The sequence below is a fragment of the Phalacrocorax aristotelis genome, chromosome 16 (genome assembly GCF_949628215.1).
Source record: "Phalacrocorax aristotelis chromosome 16, bGulAri2.1, whole genome shotgun sequence".
In the NCBI taxonomy this organism is placed as follows: domain Eukaryota; kingdom Metazoa; phylum Chordata; class Aves; order Suliformes; family Phalacrocoracidae; genus Phalacrocorax; species Phalacrocorax aristotelis.
This window is the reverse complement of record NC_134291.1, coordinates 6,729,314-6,744,220: the sequence shown is the minus strand read 5'-3', so window position 1 is coordinate 6,744,220 and position 14,907 is coordinate 6,729,314. Positions and strand designations below refer to the sequence as shown.

Below are 14,907 nucleotides of genomic sequence, written 5' to 3'. Positions count from 1 at the left end.
GAGTAGGACCAGGAGGAGGTGCCGCCGGGGGGAGATGCCGCAGGGGGGGAAGGAGTCTGATGCATGAGCTAGGTACCCACCGGTGCTCCCTTACCCGTCAGGATGCCGTTCTTCTCCAGCGGTTCCTGCCAGCTGACCTTCAGGGATGTGTCCAGGATGTCACTGAAGCTGAGATGTCCCACGGGGCCAGGCACTGCCCAAAGATGCCCAGGCTCAGCATGTAGCCGTGCACTCAAGGGCAGGAGCCCTCAGCACCCACAGGACTTCCGTGAGTAGAGAGCATGGATGAGGCTCCCCTTGGATGGGGCTTCCCAGGGCTCGGTGGCACCCCTGTTCTACAACCCCAGCGGTGGCACCAGTGGGACCAGGTGCCCCATCTTGGGGCTGCTCCCGCCCACCCTGGGAGCCGCTCACGGGCAGGGTCCATCCCGCGGGAACGCAGAGCCTCCCCGTACCGTCCTCGTGGGTGCGCACCAGCTGCGGGGGGCTGCGCGGGCCGTCCCCCGGCGTAGTGAAGCACAGCACCGAGGTGAGGTACTCGGCGAATTTCCGCAGCCCCGCCACGTAGCCCACGTGGATGCTGTCCTGGAAGTTGGGCCGCACCGTCACCACCGTCGCCTCCTCCTCGTGCTCCGGCTCCCAGGCAATGAGCTGCGGGAAGAAGGAGCTGGGACGCCAACACCAGGCACCGATGTCCCCACTGTGCACATCAACACCACAAATACCATCCTCTGGGCAGATCGGGCCTTCTCTTATTTATTCAGGGTTGATTAAATATCAATTAATGGTGCAGGGAACACTAGAGGCCTTTAACAGCACATGTTTACCCATACGAGCAGACACGGAGCACACGCTTTGTGATTAACTCCCATTGATAAAGGCGTGTAATCGCTTGCTCACTTGTGTTTCGGAGGGATGTTTGGGCATTTAATTGGTATTGTGCAAGATAGCCTATAGCAACTTAATTAAATACTAATTAGACCCTAAAAATACTAATCAAAAATACTAAGTGGCATTTAATAAGAATGTTAAATATCCTACTTGCTCTGGTTATCTCATTCAGTGGCAATTAAATTCCAGAACTTCTTTTGAGTGGATTAAGAAACAAGTTCAATGTTTTAATTCAATTTAATTAATGTAAATTTGAATTAATTGCAATTTGGAATTAATTACAGAGCATGGGAGACTCCAAGCCCATGCAAGTGTTAAATCTCAGTAAATATTATTTTAACAGTCAGGCAGGAATGAAGTAAAATCTGGGGTTTCAGCAAGGAGTCGTCAAGCCAGTTTGTGAAGGTTTCCCCCTCCCCCCGTCTGCCCTGTTTTTGGGGAGACCCGCGGGAATCACCCCTCACCTTGTACCCCTGGTTGATGCCATTGATGAACTGGGGGCTGGGGGGATTCCAGGTGAAGCGAATAGTGGTGGAGTTGGTGGCCTCAGCGTGCACGTTCCCAGGGGGCACCGTGGGGACTGCCGGGATGAAGGGATGGCTTGCAGCAGCTCTGGCTCTGCAAGGTCCCCTCCATCGGCCAGGTGCCAGCCCCCCGGGAGCACAGGGAGGAACCCAGGCAGGTAGCCCAAGATGCCCCTGGCTGGGCCAGCCCTGCCCTGGCTCTTGAGCCCCTGGTCACCCCTTCCCAGCAGGTCCCAGTCCCCCTGGGACCCCAAAATCTGCCACCCACCCCCAACACCCCGTGGCACAGTCCCTGCCTACCCCCCCAAACCTGCCTACCTCCCTGCAGGGTCCACTCGGTCACCTTCATGCTGTACACCCCCAGGCCGGCGCTGTTGTATGCCGCCACCTCAATCTCGTAGTTGGTCCAGATGATGAGGTCCTCCAGCAACAGGTTGTTGACATCAGCGTTGGTGATGTTCTTGAACTGGTAGCCCACCGGCAGCCCAGCCAGGCAGTACCTGGGGGCCAGGGGCTGTCAGAGCTGCCGGTGTCCCCACCAGTGCCCTGGGATGCCAGGGACAGGGCACCCATGCTCCCCTGCTGGCACTTACCGGATGATATAGCCCTTGAGGATGCCGTTCTGGTGGCTCTCAGGGGGAGGCTGCCACTGGATCATGATGGACTGGTTGGTGCGACCGCTGGCGATGACGTTCTGAGGGGGTGCAGAGGGGGGCTCCTCGGGCAGGGACACCCTGTAAGGGACAAGGCGGGGGTGAGCACCCAGGACCACTGGCCCCTGCCAGACCCCTGGCCGCAGCTCACCTCTCCGTGTCCTTGCTGAACTGCCCCCTGCCCACGTCGTTCACAGCACAGAGGCGGAACTGGTAGGAGCGAGCGGGGACCAAGCCCCGCACCACCACCGATGTCGACTCGGGGTCCACGCTGGCCAGCAGCATGGTCCAGGGTGCGTCTGCGAGGGGAGAGGGGGCAGCAGGGTGGTGGACCCAACCTGCAGGACACCAGGGTCCTCTGCCCAGTGGCAGGCTGGCTAATGAGTCCCATGGTCCCCAAGCTCCCCACAACATTCCCTTTTCCTCCCTCTCACCCACCTTCCCACCACCCCAGGGTGATGCCGGACACCAGATTTTGCCCAGTGCCAGCCTAGCCGGGGCCAGCGGTGCCGGGGAGGTGGGAGCAGCCCCTTACTGTTCTCAGAGACCTCCACGACGTAGCGAAGCAGGGGGCTGTTGCCGTCAAAGGGCTTGGCCCAGGTGAGGTTGATGGCCCGTTTCTCCAGGGGGCTGAGGGCGGCTACAGGGCTCTCGGGGGCATGGGGGAGCTGCCTGGACGGGGAGGGGTTAGGGAGGGGGTGGTTAGGGAGTGGGTGCAGCCTGGGGCACGGGGTGCCAGCCGGGGCGAGGTGGGTCTCACCGGACGCGGAGGTAGGCGCTGCGTGAGTCGTTGCCCCCGGCCGAGACCACCTTGCAAGTGTAGGTGCCGATGTCACCTGACCAGGTCTGGGAGATGTGGAGGGTGCCCATCTCATCCAGGCGCACCCGCGGGCCGCTCTCTGGGCTCAGTGGTGCTCCGTCCTTTTCCCAGATGTACCTGTGTCGGGGGGGACCGAGGAGTCCTGGCACCCCGCAGCCCCTCACAAGGAGGGGGGGACCAGGGGTCCCACCAGCGTGCCGGGCTCCCCGTGCACAGGGCACCAGGTGGCACTGCAGGACCACCAGCGCAGGGCTGGGGATGGAGGCACCCACCACCTGCCTGCTCCCTCCCCAGGCAGGCAGGCAGGCTGGGGGTGCCCAGACCCCCCAGCCCCCCCAAGCACCATCGCACATACCTGACATCCACGCTGGGGTCATGGGTGACCCCACAGCTCATGATGGCCTTGGTCCCCTTGATGACGCTCTGCTCCTGTGGCGGGTCAGTGATGCGTGTCCTTGCTGTGGGGGGACAGGATGAGCCACCGGCACTGCCTGGAGGGCTGCGAGGGTGGCATCGGCAGGGGACAGCCCAAGTTTGCACCCATCCAAACAGATCAGCCACATGCCAGTGCCCATCCTTGGCATCCCTAGAGAGCTCCATCCCACACCATGCATGGCAGGAGGCAGTGTCCAGCGGCCCATGGAGCTGGGCAGTGTCTACCCTACGCTGTGCACACAGGCAGGGCAGCAGGCAGGGCCTGGCTGTGCTGGTGGGTGCCTTACCCCAGACAACCAGGTCAGCAGAGGCTTCGTCCACGCCACGGGAGTTGGTGGCCAGGCAAACGTAGGTGCCAGCATCCGCAAGGTGCGCAGGGCTGACGAGCAGGCTGCCCGACTCCAGCAGGGTGAAGCGCGGGAGCTGCACCGAGCCGCTAGCCAGGATCCGCTCCCCTGGGTGACACGTTGGATCCCCATAAGCCTCCAGTGCCCCAGCCATCTGCCAAGTCTAGTGGCCACAGAGCTCGAAGAGGATGCCCTGGGGCCATACAGGCAGGCAGGGACAGACAGGACAGAGGCAGGGCTCCCAGGGCAGGCTTTCCCGCACCCCAGTGCCCCCAGCTCCTTTACCTTTCTGCCACGTGATGGCTGGCCGTGGAGCCCCTGAGGTCTCGCAGTTGAGGATTACGGACATGCCATCAATCACTGTGCTGTCCTGGGGACCCCTGGTGATGTTGGGGGCGATGCCTGTGGGGCAGAGAGATGCACAGCCACCCCTGAAGCCCTCCCCCATGCCCAGACTGGAGCTGCCTGCACTGGGGGGAAGTCCCATCCTCATGGGAGGGTTTCCTGGGGTCCCTGACCCCCCTGCGGAGCCCTGCTGGAGGATCCCAGGCACATCCCACCCACTGCCCAGGCAGGGCACCCCAGGCTCCAGGGTGGGGGTGGCTGGCACCTACTGGTCACGGCCAGGTACGTGGTGGTCTGCACCTCGCCAGCCGCGTTGCGGGCAAAGCACTGGAACATGCCGGTGTCATCAGGGACCAGCCCGCTGATCTGCAGGCTGCCGTCTGCCAGGAGCTGGAAGCGGGACAGCTTCTCCAGGCGGATGAGGGCAGCATCCTTGTACCACGCCATTTCGGGGGGGGGCACGCCTGCAAGGGCCAGGGCCATGTCAGGCATGCGGCTGTGGTGGCATGGGGAGGGAGGCTGGGGAGAGCCTCACCTTTGGCTTGGCAGGGGATGGCCACCACCTTCTCCATCTCGGCCGTGATGTGCCTCTCTGGCTCCTTGACGAACTGCGGCGGCTCTGCAAAGGGAAGCCCAGTGATGGGCGTTAGAGCTGGGGTCCTCCAGACCCACCACCAAACCACCCCCAGTGACTCCCACCTGTCACTTCCTATCTCAGCCCCGGGGCTGAGGCTGCCCCAGCTCATTGCACACATGGTTTGGGCTGCCTGCAGCCAGGGCCTTACCCAGAACGGAGAGGTAGGCACCCTCGGCCACAGCGGGGACGCTGCTGCTGCGGAGCACGGCCTCGCACTCGTAGTAGCCGCTGTCACTCAGCGCGGGGTTGAGGATGGTGAGCCGGCGGCTGTAGTCACTGATGCCACTGGAGAGGGGCACCCCGTCCTTCTTCCAGATGATGTGCAGCTTGATCAGTGGCCTGGGGGGGGCCAGGAGCATGTCAAGAGCCAGCCCCCCTGGACCCTGCCAAATCCCCACCTCCCTCCGCCCCACAGGACTCAGGAGCCCTGGTAAGAAGGGACCTGGGGGGAGCCAGGGGCACCCAGCCCTGGGGCCAGGCAATGCCAATGGGGAGACACTCCATCCCTGTCCCGCCTGCCCTGCCACTACTCGCCTGGCATTGGCCACGCACTCCATGGTCACCTCCGAGGTCCCGGCCACCACGCTGGTGTTCCTGGGTGGGACAATGATGGTGGGTGCAATGGGATCAGCCGGGCCACCCACGTCTGGGGAGAAGGAGGCCAGAGAGACAGCCATCAGCACCCCCTGTTCCCTGCTCACCTCAGGGTGCCCCGGCCCCCTGTGAGGCTACTGGCACACCCAGTGTGCCCACGCTGCATGGCATGGAGGAGACAACAGTGGATGGGCTCTGCTCTCCCATGGGAGGGATGGGCACATCCAGCCCATCACCTTGGCATCAGGGTGCCTTCACAGCACTCCCTAAGCCCTCTTCTCCCACAGAAGCTCGTGGGACCCCACGGTACCAGCCTGGCCCCCAGCCTGTGAGGCAGCACCGGCTGGCAGGGAGGAGGGAGAAGGGGAGTATATAAAGCAAAATGATTGCAGCAATAAAAAACCCTCATGTAGGTGCTGTAAAAATGCGATCGGCTTGAAAGCTGCTGATATAGCTGAATCCATAAACATGGGCTCCAGGTTGTTTATTGTGTACCAGGATGCCAAGGTACAGAAAAACAGATTAATGGGGCAGGAGGGGAAGGGGGACAGGCAGAGCCCTCTGCAGAAAGGGATAAACCCAACCACGGAGCAGCAGGAGGTGAGGTGGGATGAGAGTACCAGGAGGACCGATGCCACTTCGGGGAATTTTCCCTGGGCTGGGCTGTCACCACCTGAATGGGGGCCGGGGGACCCTCGGCCAGGTCCTGCAGGGTCCAAGGGGACTGGAGGGATGGGGCCACAGGGGTCTCCCCCAGGCAGGGGCTGATCCGGAGCAGCATGGACTGCAAGGAGGACATGGGCAGGAGCAGGGCAAGGTGTCCAGCAGCAAAGCTGCTCCCATTGGGGCTACACTGCACCATCCCATCCCACAGCCCAGTCCCGGGGCATGGCCGGTTCCAGCCCCAGCAGCGAGGATGGAGGGGGAGGCTCTGCCTGTGATACAATTAGCGCCTGCAGCACAGCCCAAAGTGCCTAAATAAATTTGAGGCGGCTGAACTGTTAAGTCAGCAGAAGCCGGAGCCTCCAAAGAGATTTACTGCAAATTAAACTTGGGGGTGGGCCAGGCGGCACAGGGGGAGCAGGGCTGGGGGGGTGATGCCCCCCGCACTCACTGGCCACTGTCAGCGTGATGGGCTGGCTCGTCTTGTTGTCCCCGTTCTTGTCGTTCACCGCCTGCACATAGTAACGTCCCGCGTCCGGAGCCACCGTGGAGAGGATGACAAGGGTGTTCTCCAGCGTGATGGCTCTGTGGGGACGAGCAGGCAGCGTGCGATAGGGATGCAAACCCAATGGGGACGCTGATGCAGCAAGATGGGACCCTTGTTCCCCCACCCAGCACCCACACCAGCCCTGGAGCACCCACATGGGACGGGCACAATCCCCAGCCTTCCTCCCACCTGCCCCAGGCACTGGCCTCTGGACAGGGGCTCACCTCAGCCACTGACCCCAGGCAAGAGCCAGGAAAGTGCCGGGACCAAGCCCCACACCCTCCATGCCAAGCAGAGCACGTCGGATGGTGCAGATTAATAGGATTTTTTTTTATGGAACTATCTAATCTGCTGGTAACGCAAAATGGTTTGGGGAATATATTTTTACCATTAAATATGAGATAAAGCAGTTTTATCTCCTCAATCCTGCTTTGCAAATAGAAAGGAGACCAGTTCAATTCCTGCATAATGTGGGTTACAAATTCAATTCCCGCATGCTGCGGCTGCCAGCACTGGGCTCACTGCTCCAGCAGCACCGGGGCCTGCCGCAGCCCCACGGGGACGCTTGGCACACGCGCGTGTGCCGTGCCTGGCTCCGTCATATCAGCTGCTGCCCCAGCACGTGCTGCACCCCTTTTGCCCACCTTCCTCCCTCTTATTTTCAGGTTTTTTAAAATTCATTTCCCCAGTGACAAACAGAGGCGTTAGTTCGCAAGCCTGCATTCAGGTTTTAGCACGGTGCACTCAAGATGCCTGTTAAACATCCTTATTGCAAGGACAATGGAAGCCAAGGGAAATGTAGCCCCTCCAGATGCTGGGGGTACTCACATGCGGCTGCTGGGGGAAATCTTCCGGCCGTCGCGAAACCAGGTGACCTGGGGCTGGGGGAAACTGGCGATGCGGGGCGCACGAATGACAGCCGCCTCCCCGTGGGACACGCTCTGCTGTGTCTCGCTGTCCTCAAAGCTCCCCATGTCTGCAAAATGTGTGGGAGAACTGTTATCAGGGGCTGGAGAAGGGATGACATTGTGTCCAGGACCAAGCAGGATCCAGTCCCGGGTTCAGCTGGGAAGCAGGCTGGAAGCTACAGGGATGGGCTCCCCCAAGGTATGCAGAGAGGCTGCCCTGGGGTCTGCTCTCTGCTCCCCTCCTTGGCTGGGGCAGCTTGGCTGGCGCAGGGAGTGGGATAGTGGTGGGGTAGCTCAGACCCCACGGGCTGCTCCTGCATGCCCAGGGCTGCACTTGTGCCAGGATTCATCCCTGCAATACCCGGAGCTGCACAGCCCCGTAACTCGCACACCAGACTGGGGACCCCTGCCCATGCCCCCCCCAGCAAGGATGGGGTGCAGCTGCAAGCAAGGAGGGCTCAGCCCTGGTGCTCCCCAGCACCTCTCCCTGCCCCAACCCATGTCCCAGCACTGGGAGCATGCCAGCATGACCTTGGCTCCGTGGGCAAGGCTGGGGCACCCGCTACCTCTGTCCTGTCCAGCCGCTTTCAGGCTGGAAGCACACAGCAGTCGAGGAAAGCAGAGTGAAGCAGGATGCATGGAGGAGGGGGGCAGGGGATTTTTATTGACTTCCCTTAATTGCTGTAATTAAAAACATGTAAAGAATCTTTTTTTAACGACTTTGCCATTATCATTAGTTGTTAGCACAGCTGCCTTATTAATTTCTCATTAGCTTCCTGATTTGTCATTGCTCCTCAGGAAGGGGCTTAAGGGGACGGGACTGGGGGCATCCCAGAGGGGAGGGGTAACAGAGAGGGGCAAGTTCCCTGGGGCACAGAGTCAGTATTCCAGGTCCCGGAACCCTCCTGTCCTGCTTAAACCCCCTGTAGTCCCTCTGCATGACCCCCCACCAGCGCAGACCCCTGCGGTCTGGCCCATGCTGCTCGGGTCCGCTCGTTTGCAGGATCAATGCCAAGCCACAGCAGTGGCACCGGGGACTGAGCTGCCAGCCCGGCTGCCCCTGCTCCCGTGCTGAGGGATGCGGCTGCCCAGCCCTGTGCGCTCCTGTTTGCTTTCAGTAACGATTATAAACAGCGTTTGCTTTCAGCACTCCGTGCAGCCAGGGAGGAGCGGGGCTGCTTTCACACTGCAAAGCATTTCACCCCTCCAGCGAGCCAGAGCCGCCTGGCCAGACAGGGTGCTCCAAGGTTCCCTGCCCCGGTGCTTTCTGCCTGCACCCCTTGCTCTGCCCTGACTGTGGGGTGCCCCCCTGCACCCCCAACCACCACAGCCCCACTGGGCAGTGGGAGTAGCAGAGGCAGCAACAGCTCCATCCCTGCCAGCATCACCCCAGGGATGCTCCAGACTCATGTGCTGGCCATGGGCTGCACCAACGCCTGAGCCATCCTGCAGCACCAGGGAGCTGGGTGTCCCCGGGCAGTTGCCACCGAGCAGGGCTGTCACTTACAGGCCACCTGCACCTCGGTCTGGCGCTGCAGCAGGGCTCCCATCCGGTTGCGGACGATGCAGCGGTAGAAGCCGGCATGTGTGCGGTCCAGCGATGTGATCATGTACCTGCGGGAGAGAGGAGCCACCTCAGCAGTGCAGGGGACAGCCAAGTGACAGTCACAGCCCCCGGGAGAGGCTGCAGGTCCTACACAAGCCCCCCATTTACTGTTGGGCAGCAACCCCTGCGCCAGGCGCCGGCTCCTTCCCCAAGAAGCAGCTGCTGGAGGTGGGTGTACAAGCATGTCTGTGCAAGTGTGTCTGTGCATGCACATATGTGCATGCTGAGGAGACAACACAGTGTCCCTTGCTGCTGCAGAGGGACTCGCGGCCACACACACAGGAGGTGCTTTCACGACACCACACATATGGCGCGAGGTGGAGGGTGACTCACTGGTGCAAGAGGCGCTGGGCAAGTGGCTTTCAGCTGTCAAAAGCAGAGGTGGCTGCTGGGGACCTGGCACCTGCTGTCCTGACTCCTGCGCCCCAACGGTGCGTGGCGGAGGCACACCAGGGTCTGCTGGTGTCGCTCCGGAGTGACACACTCCGGTGTCACTCCCCACATGCAGCTGAGCCCAGCACCGCTCTGATTAGCCAGGGCTGAGCCACCTTATCATCCCCAGCGCTTGCTCTTATCAGCCACCAGCGCCAGCAGCTGATAAGCAGATAAAGGAAATAACCATGTCTCCACTCGCCCACAGCCCCCAAGCATTGCCGTGGTCCCAAGCCAGACCTCCCTGCCATCAGACCTCCCGGAGCAGTCCCCACACCCAGGAAGGATGCAGGCACTCCTGCTCCACCACCCCCCAAAATGGGCTAGAGCCCCCCACACTGGCCTCGCAGGCTGGTGACCCTGGGCGGGACGGGCAGGCACCACAGCATCGCCTTCCCCGATGGGGAGTGCTCCAAGATAAAGCAGTAAGGAAACAAATAAGCAAGCTCAACCCTCCTTGCCCAAAAACCTAATCTTGCATTAAAACATGCCGCAGGCTGTTTCGGCAGAGCTTTGTTTGTTCTTTTGATAACTGAGTGTAAATTAAACTTCAATAAGACACGAGGAGCACATCCCCTCTGCCAGAAAGTGTGGCAGGCCCCTGTGCCTACCCCCCCCAGTGTGGGAGATGGTGCCTGGGACATGGGGCTCCCACCTCACCCAGTGGCATCACCGAGCTGGGATGGGCGCAGCGGGGCTGACATCAAACCTGCTGACACCCACCCACCCACGTAGCATGCTGGGGGTCACCCATCCCCACGGGAGAAGGGAGGATGCCCTTTGGCAATGAGTCCTTGAGTGTCATGGCTGATATTTAAAAATGATCCCCAGAGGCTTTAAATAAGATATTTCAATACCACGGAGCTGTCAGGAACTGATGTGGACACCAGGAGTAATGGGCTCGCTCTCCTTGTGGTGTCCTCATTAACAAATCACATGCACACACCGTGACTCCTAAACACACACATGCACACTGATGGACAGACAGACACTCGCTGATGCTCACCTGCCTGCTCAGCAGTGGAGGGGCACGTGGTCCCTGCACGGATGTCCTGTGCACCCCCTTACCACGTCCTCGCTGCCATATCCCCTCCAAACCCATCCTGGAAAGGGGCCAGTGCAAAGCCCCCAGCGCACCCCATGAGCTGCCCTGTGGGACCCAAACCGCCCCACCCTTGGGGCTCACATGCACCCACGCACGAAACACCCACTGATGCACAGCCCCACTGCAGTGCCCTGTCCCCAAGCGCCGGGAGCCAGCAGCTGGGACACCTCTGTGGGCATGGGGAGCCATCACCTCCCCCCTGCCCCCGCAATGGGGACACCCCTGCAGCCCCAATTAATGGGGCCTGGCCCCACACCCCCAGAGCTGGAGGAGCTGTTAAGGAGCCAAGCTTTTTCACACACCTAAGCGGCTGAAAATAGCTCAGAGAAGGAAATCAATTACCGGGCGCAGCCTGGCCCGCAGTCATTAACCAGATACGAGCAGAGACTTTCTTCTCTGCTGCTCGCTTCCACGAAGGCTTTTAGCCAAGATCGCTCTGATGTGATTTCCTTCTCCATCATGCCTGGCTGTAAGGGGACAGTAACCGATTTCACCTCCTCGCAGGGGGATGTGCTGCGGGCAGGAGGAGACGTGAAACCTGCAGCCCCAGCACCCCATGCAGCCCCCCCCCCCCCCCCAGTTTGAGCAAGCAGTAGCAGCCATGAGCCACGGCCGCTTCTCCATGGCCAGGAGCTCCGGGCTCCTCCGCTTGGGCCGGTCCTGCTGCCCGGTGCCCACGGGCACTGCCCCAACTGGGTCGCTTTGCCCATCCACCAGCCCAGAGGCACGTTTTGTGCTGCTCGAGCCAGGATGGAGGGCTGGCCGTGCTCCCAGTGCAGCCCTTGCTGCTGACTCTGCTATTTCAGGGGCTTGTTTGGTTTCCTTTTAAAGACGGAGGTTGACAGGACAATGTCTGTGGGGAAAAGCACTTCCGAAGTGAGGAGAGAGGAGGAGTGACCCACGCTGCCAAAAAAATGCATTGATGGAAAACAGTGGCAGTCTCCAGGCTCGGTCAGGAAGCAGTTGTGCCACGCTTGGCCCCAGGGTCAGGAGGGGGCTCCGGAGCCAGAGGCTCCATGCCAGGGGACCAGCGGGTTTGCAGAAGCAGCCGGCCAGCAGAAGGCTTTGGCAGCAGATCGATCTGACAGATGGATGGGCTGCGTGTCGGGAACGACGACCTCCCCATCCATCTACCCAGCAGCTCCACAGCAGCGAGGTAGGGCAGGGCACAGCACCACAGTCAGCCATAACCCTCCTTGCCGTGCAACCCTGGCGAGGCACCGGTGGCACCGATACACTCGGCACGCCGGGCTGCACATGCTGCCTTGTTATCGTAGGGTTGCTCACGGCGCCACGAGGCCCCTGCGCTCCGGCAGAGCGATGCCCCAGCCTTGGCTGACGCTCGCAGCTCTATTATTGTAGGGTTGCCGAGAAGCGTGGGGCTGACGCTGCCGAATTATTATTAGATTGAGGGGGTGGAGAGGGGCCGGGAAAAGCATCAGCCTAAGGATTTGATCCATCAAATTGAAAGCCAAAAGAGTGCAGAAATCTGTGCGGTTCTTCCAATGCCACCCAGTAACAGCAACAGCTGGATTGGATTTTGGATATAAGCACATTGGCACAGTCCCCTTTGATTAATACCCTGTATAACGACTAATTAATTCTAGAGGGGACATGTATTTGAATAGTTACTGTGTGATAATGAAATGTCAAGTGAGCATTAAAACACACTTAGCAAAGGTTTAACGACTCCCAGCATCTGAGCCACATGTCCCAGCACCTCCGCCCGCGCCCAGCCCTTGCACTGGGCTTCCGCTCAACATGTTCTTAAATAACCCCCCTGGTATTTCATCAGCCCCTGTTAATTGTATTATTGGATCTCAGTTAGCTCCTGATTGGAAAGGGCTCTGTTTTGACACACGTGGCCGGAGCCATCACTTCTCCCCTTGCCAGAAGAGTTTTCCTTTGGTCAGGGGAATTTCGCAGGCACCAGCAGCCCTGTAAATTGCCACCTCAATTGGCCCATTTAATAATTAATGCCCACATATTAATCTGCTGCCTTCCTGTGGAGCAGAGAGGGGAGTGAGTGCACAAATCTCAATCCGTGTTGCAGCACCTGGAGGGCTCCGGCAGCTACCACCGCCCAGCTCAGGTGGCATCCTTGGGTCTGAGAGCCCTTCACCAGTCTCCTTCCCGTGACTCCCTGAGCCCACGTAAGGTCCCACCAAGGACTCCATCGCTTTCCCCCCCCATGCGCCTCCTGCCAGCCCCAATGTTCACACGGCTGCCAGTGCCGCCCTGTGCCCGGCAATTGCTGCCACTTGCTCATGCAACCTCCCCACGTCCCCCTCAAAGCCAAACAAAGCACGGGGAAAGGCAGGAGGCTTCACAGCACAAGCATCAACAGCAAAGCCCACCCCATGCTGCCCATTACCCGCTCAGCACCGGTGCTCCCAGGGACTTTACCAGGAGCAACCCATGCTGCCACATGGCTATATCCAACATGAAACCGGCCAGGCTGGAGCCACAGGCACCAGGAGCTCACTGCTGGGCTTCCACTTAGCCAGGCTGCAACTCCTGTGAATTTCATCAGCTTCCATTAATTACATTATTGAATGGCAATTAGCTCCCCAGGGGAAAAGGCTGTGCTTCACACCTGGGCTGGCAAGGAGCTGGTCCAGCCAGAGCAGGGATGTACTCCCAGCGAGCAGCATCACCGGCTGGGGCCCCAGCAGGGAGCTGGGGATGAACCACCCCATTTGCCCACATGTCTCTGTGTTTGAGAGGGTCCTGGCTGCATGTTTTATGTAGTTTGGGAACAAAGTATAGGTATCAAACATCCGGGGTCCTCAAAAGGCCATGAAGGCTTGGTGGGGTTCCACATGTGCAGAATGCCATGTTCCCTACATCCCTGGGGGGCACACCCCAAAACATCCCAGTCCAGTAAGGGGGGGGTTGAAACAGCTCCAAATCTGCCCCTCCTCAGAGAGCTCACGCAGGGCAGCTCTGGCCAGCCCTCCCCACGCATGGGAGCAGATAGGGACACCACGTGCTGGAAACCAACCCAGGGGCTTGCAGGGTCTTGGGGCTACAGTTTGCCCAAGAAACCCTGGGCAGGGCCAGGAGGATCAGTCGTGCCAATGCGGTTTTGCTGTGGCAAGCACTACGGCAGCGAAGCCAGCAAGTGTCAGAGATGTAATTACACTTTCCCGGGCTCTGAGCTCCTGGCAAAAGGGATCTGCACTCTTGGGAAGAGGCGGGGGATCCTGTAGTAGCTGCTGGGCTCCTGCACCAGCTGTGGAGGGACGTGGGGAGAGGAAAGAGGGCTGAGGTATAGATAGAAGATGCATCTCTACAGATGAGAGTCTGTCCAGAGGTAATCTATGTGTAAGGTAATTTCTGAAGGCAGCAGGACTTGATGCAACCCTTAATAGGACAATCTCTTGTGATAAATTACCAGACCCAACTAATCTGCATGTTAAATTTCTTGTATGAGAAATAAATATCCTCAATTCACCAGAGAAGCGCTTTCCTTCCGAGGATTTCATTAAAGACATCAAGCTGCCTCATTTGCATGTTATGATTCCTCATACGAGAAGAAGTCAGGCTCTGGAGAGCTTGTAGAAGAGCCCGGCACCAGTGAGATTATGCACAAAAAAACAGAGCTGGCCCCAGAGAGCACAGTGCTGGCATGCCAGGGCATGGGAGCGGAGCATGTCAGCAAGCCTCCACCACCCGTCCTGCCATCACCTTAACGAAGGTCACAAGGGGCATTGGAGGGGACGGGGTTTTGCTGTGGGGTCCCCAGGGAGCTGTGAGAGCTGTCTCCATGCACCCCATGCCAGCAGCAGGCAATGGAGGTAGCAAGTGGGTGAAGGTGGGCTGGTCCCTGATTCCCTGTGGTCCCCAGGGATGCTCTTGGAATGGGGACGGGTCTATGTGCACACACAGAGCCAGGCTGGTCCCCAATCCCCTGCAGTCCCCAGGGATGCTTCCAAGGGGGGATGGCTCCACGCATACGCAGAGCCAGGCTGGTCCCCAATCTCTGGTCCCTGATCACACTTGATCCCCAGGGATGCTCCTGAGAGAAGACAGCTCCATGTGCACATGGAGCCAAGCTGGTCCCCGATCCCGCCGCCGTCTCTAGGGATGCTCCTGAGGGGTTGGCTCCACCTGCACACAGAGGCACTGCCTTGGCCCAAGCTGCTCGTACCGGGGACCTGCCGAACCCGTTCCCTACCTGCCATTCACCACATGCCAACAAGTCGCTGGGGTGGCAAGCTGGCGGCTGAATCGCTGCGGGAAGGAAAGGGCGGTTGCCATGGAAACACGCTGCCAAACTGGGAGAGCAGCTCCTTCCCTTATAATGTGGCGTTAGCTCGGCTGACTAACAGATGAGGATGAACCAGAGCGGCTCATGGGGAGCGCAGGGATGAGGGGGCGCGAGCCCCAGTCCACAG

General features: G+C 59.9%; 1 protein-coding gene across 2 annotated transcripts in view; it reads right to left on the bottom strand.

Annotated features, from left to right (window-relative positions):
* The window catches only part of SDK2 (sidekick cell adhesion molecule 2), a 51,048-nt gene that overhangs the window by 12,659 nt on the left and 23,482 nt on the right, over positions 1–14,907 (bottom strand). For both annotated transcript variants that reach the window (XM_075111240.1, XM_075111241.1), the window contains exons 3-20: positions 8,872–8,978; positions 7,285–7,432; positions 6,361–6,494; positions 5,187–5,298; positions 4,801–4,991; positions 4,551–4,634; positions 4,285–4,479; positions 3,956–4,072; positions 3,611–3,778; positions 3,244–3,346; positions 2,829–3,005; positions 2,604–2,740; positions 2,220–2,367; positions 2,009–2,149; positions 1,734–1,915; positions 1,356–1,471; positions 456–651; positions 95–193 (exon numbers count right to left, since the gene is read on the bottom strand). In XM_075111240.1, coding sequence (XP_074967341.1) covers positions 95–193; positions 456–651; positions 1,356–1,471; positions 1,734–1,915; positions 2,009–2,149; positions 2,220–2,367; positions 2,604–2,740; positions 2,829–3,005; positions 3,244–3,346; positions 3,611–3,778; positions 3,956–4,072; positions 4,285–4,479; positions 4,551–4,634; positions 4,801–4,991; positions 5,187–5,298; positions 6,361–6,494; positions 7,285–7,432; positions 8,872–8,978 — 2,555 coding nt within the window. The remainder of the gene's footprint in view (positions 1–94; positions 194–455; positions 652–1,355; positions 1,472–1,733; positions 1,916–2,008; positions 2,150–2,219; positions 2,368–2,603; positions 2,741–2,828; positions 3,006–3,243; positions 3,347–3,610; positions 3,779–3,955; positions 4,073–4,284; positions 4,480–4,550; positions 4,635–4,800; positions 4,992–5,186; positions 5,299–6,360; positions 6,495–7,284; positions 7,433–8,871; positions 8,979–14,907) is intronic.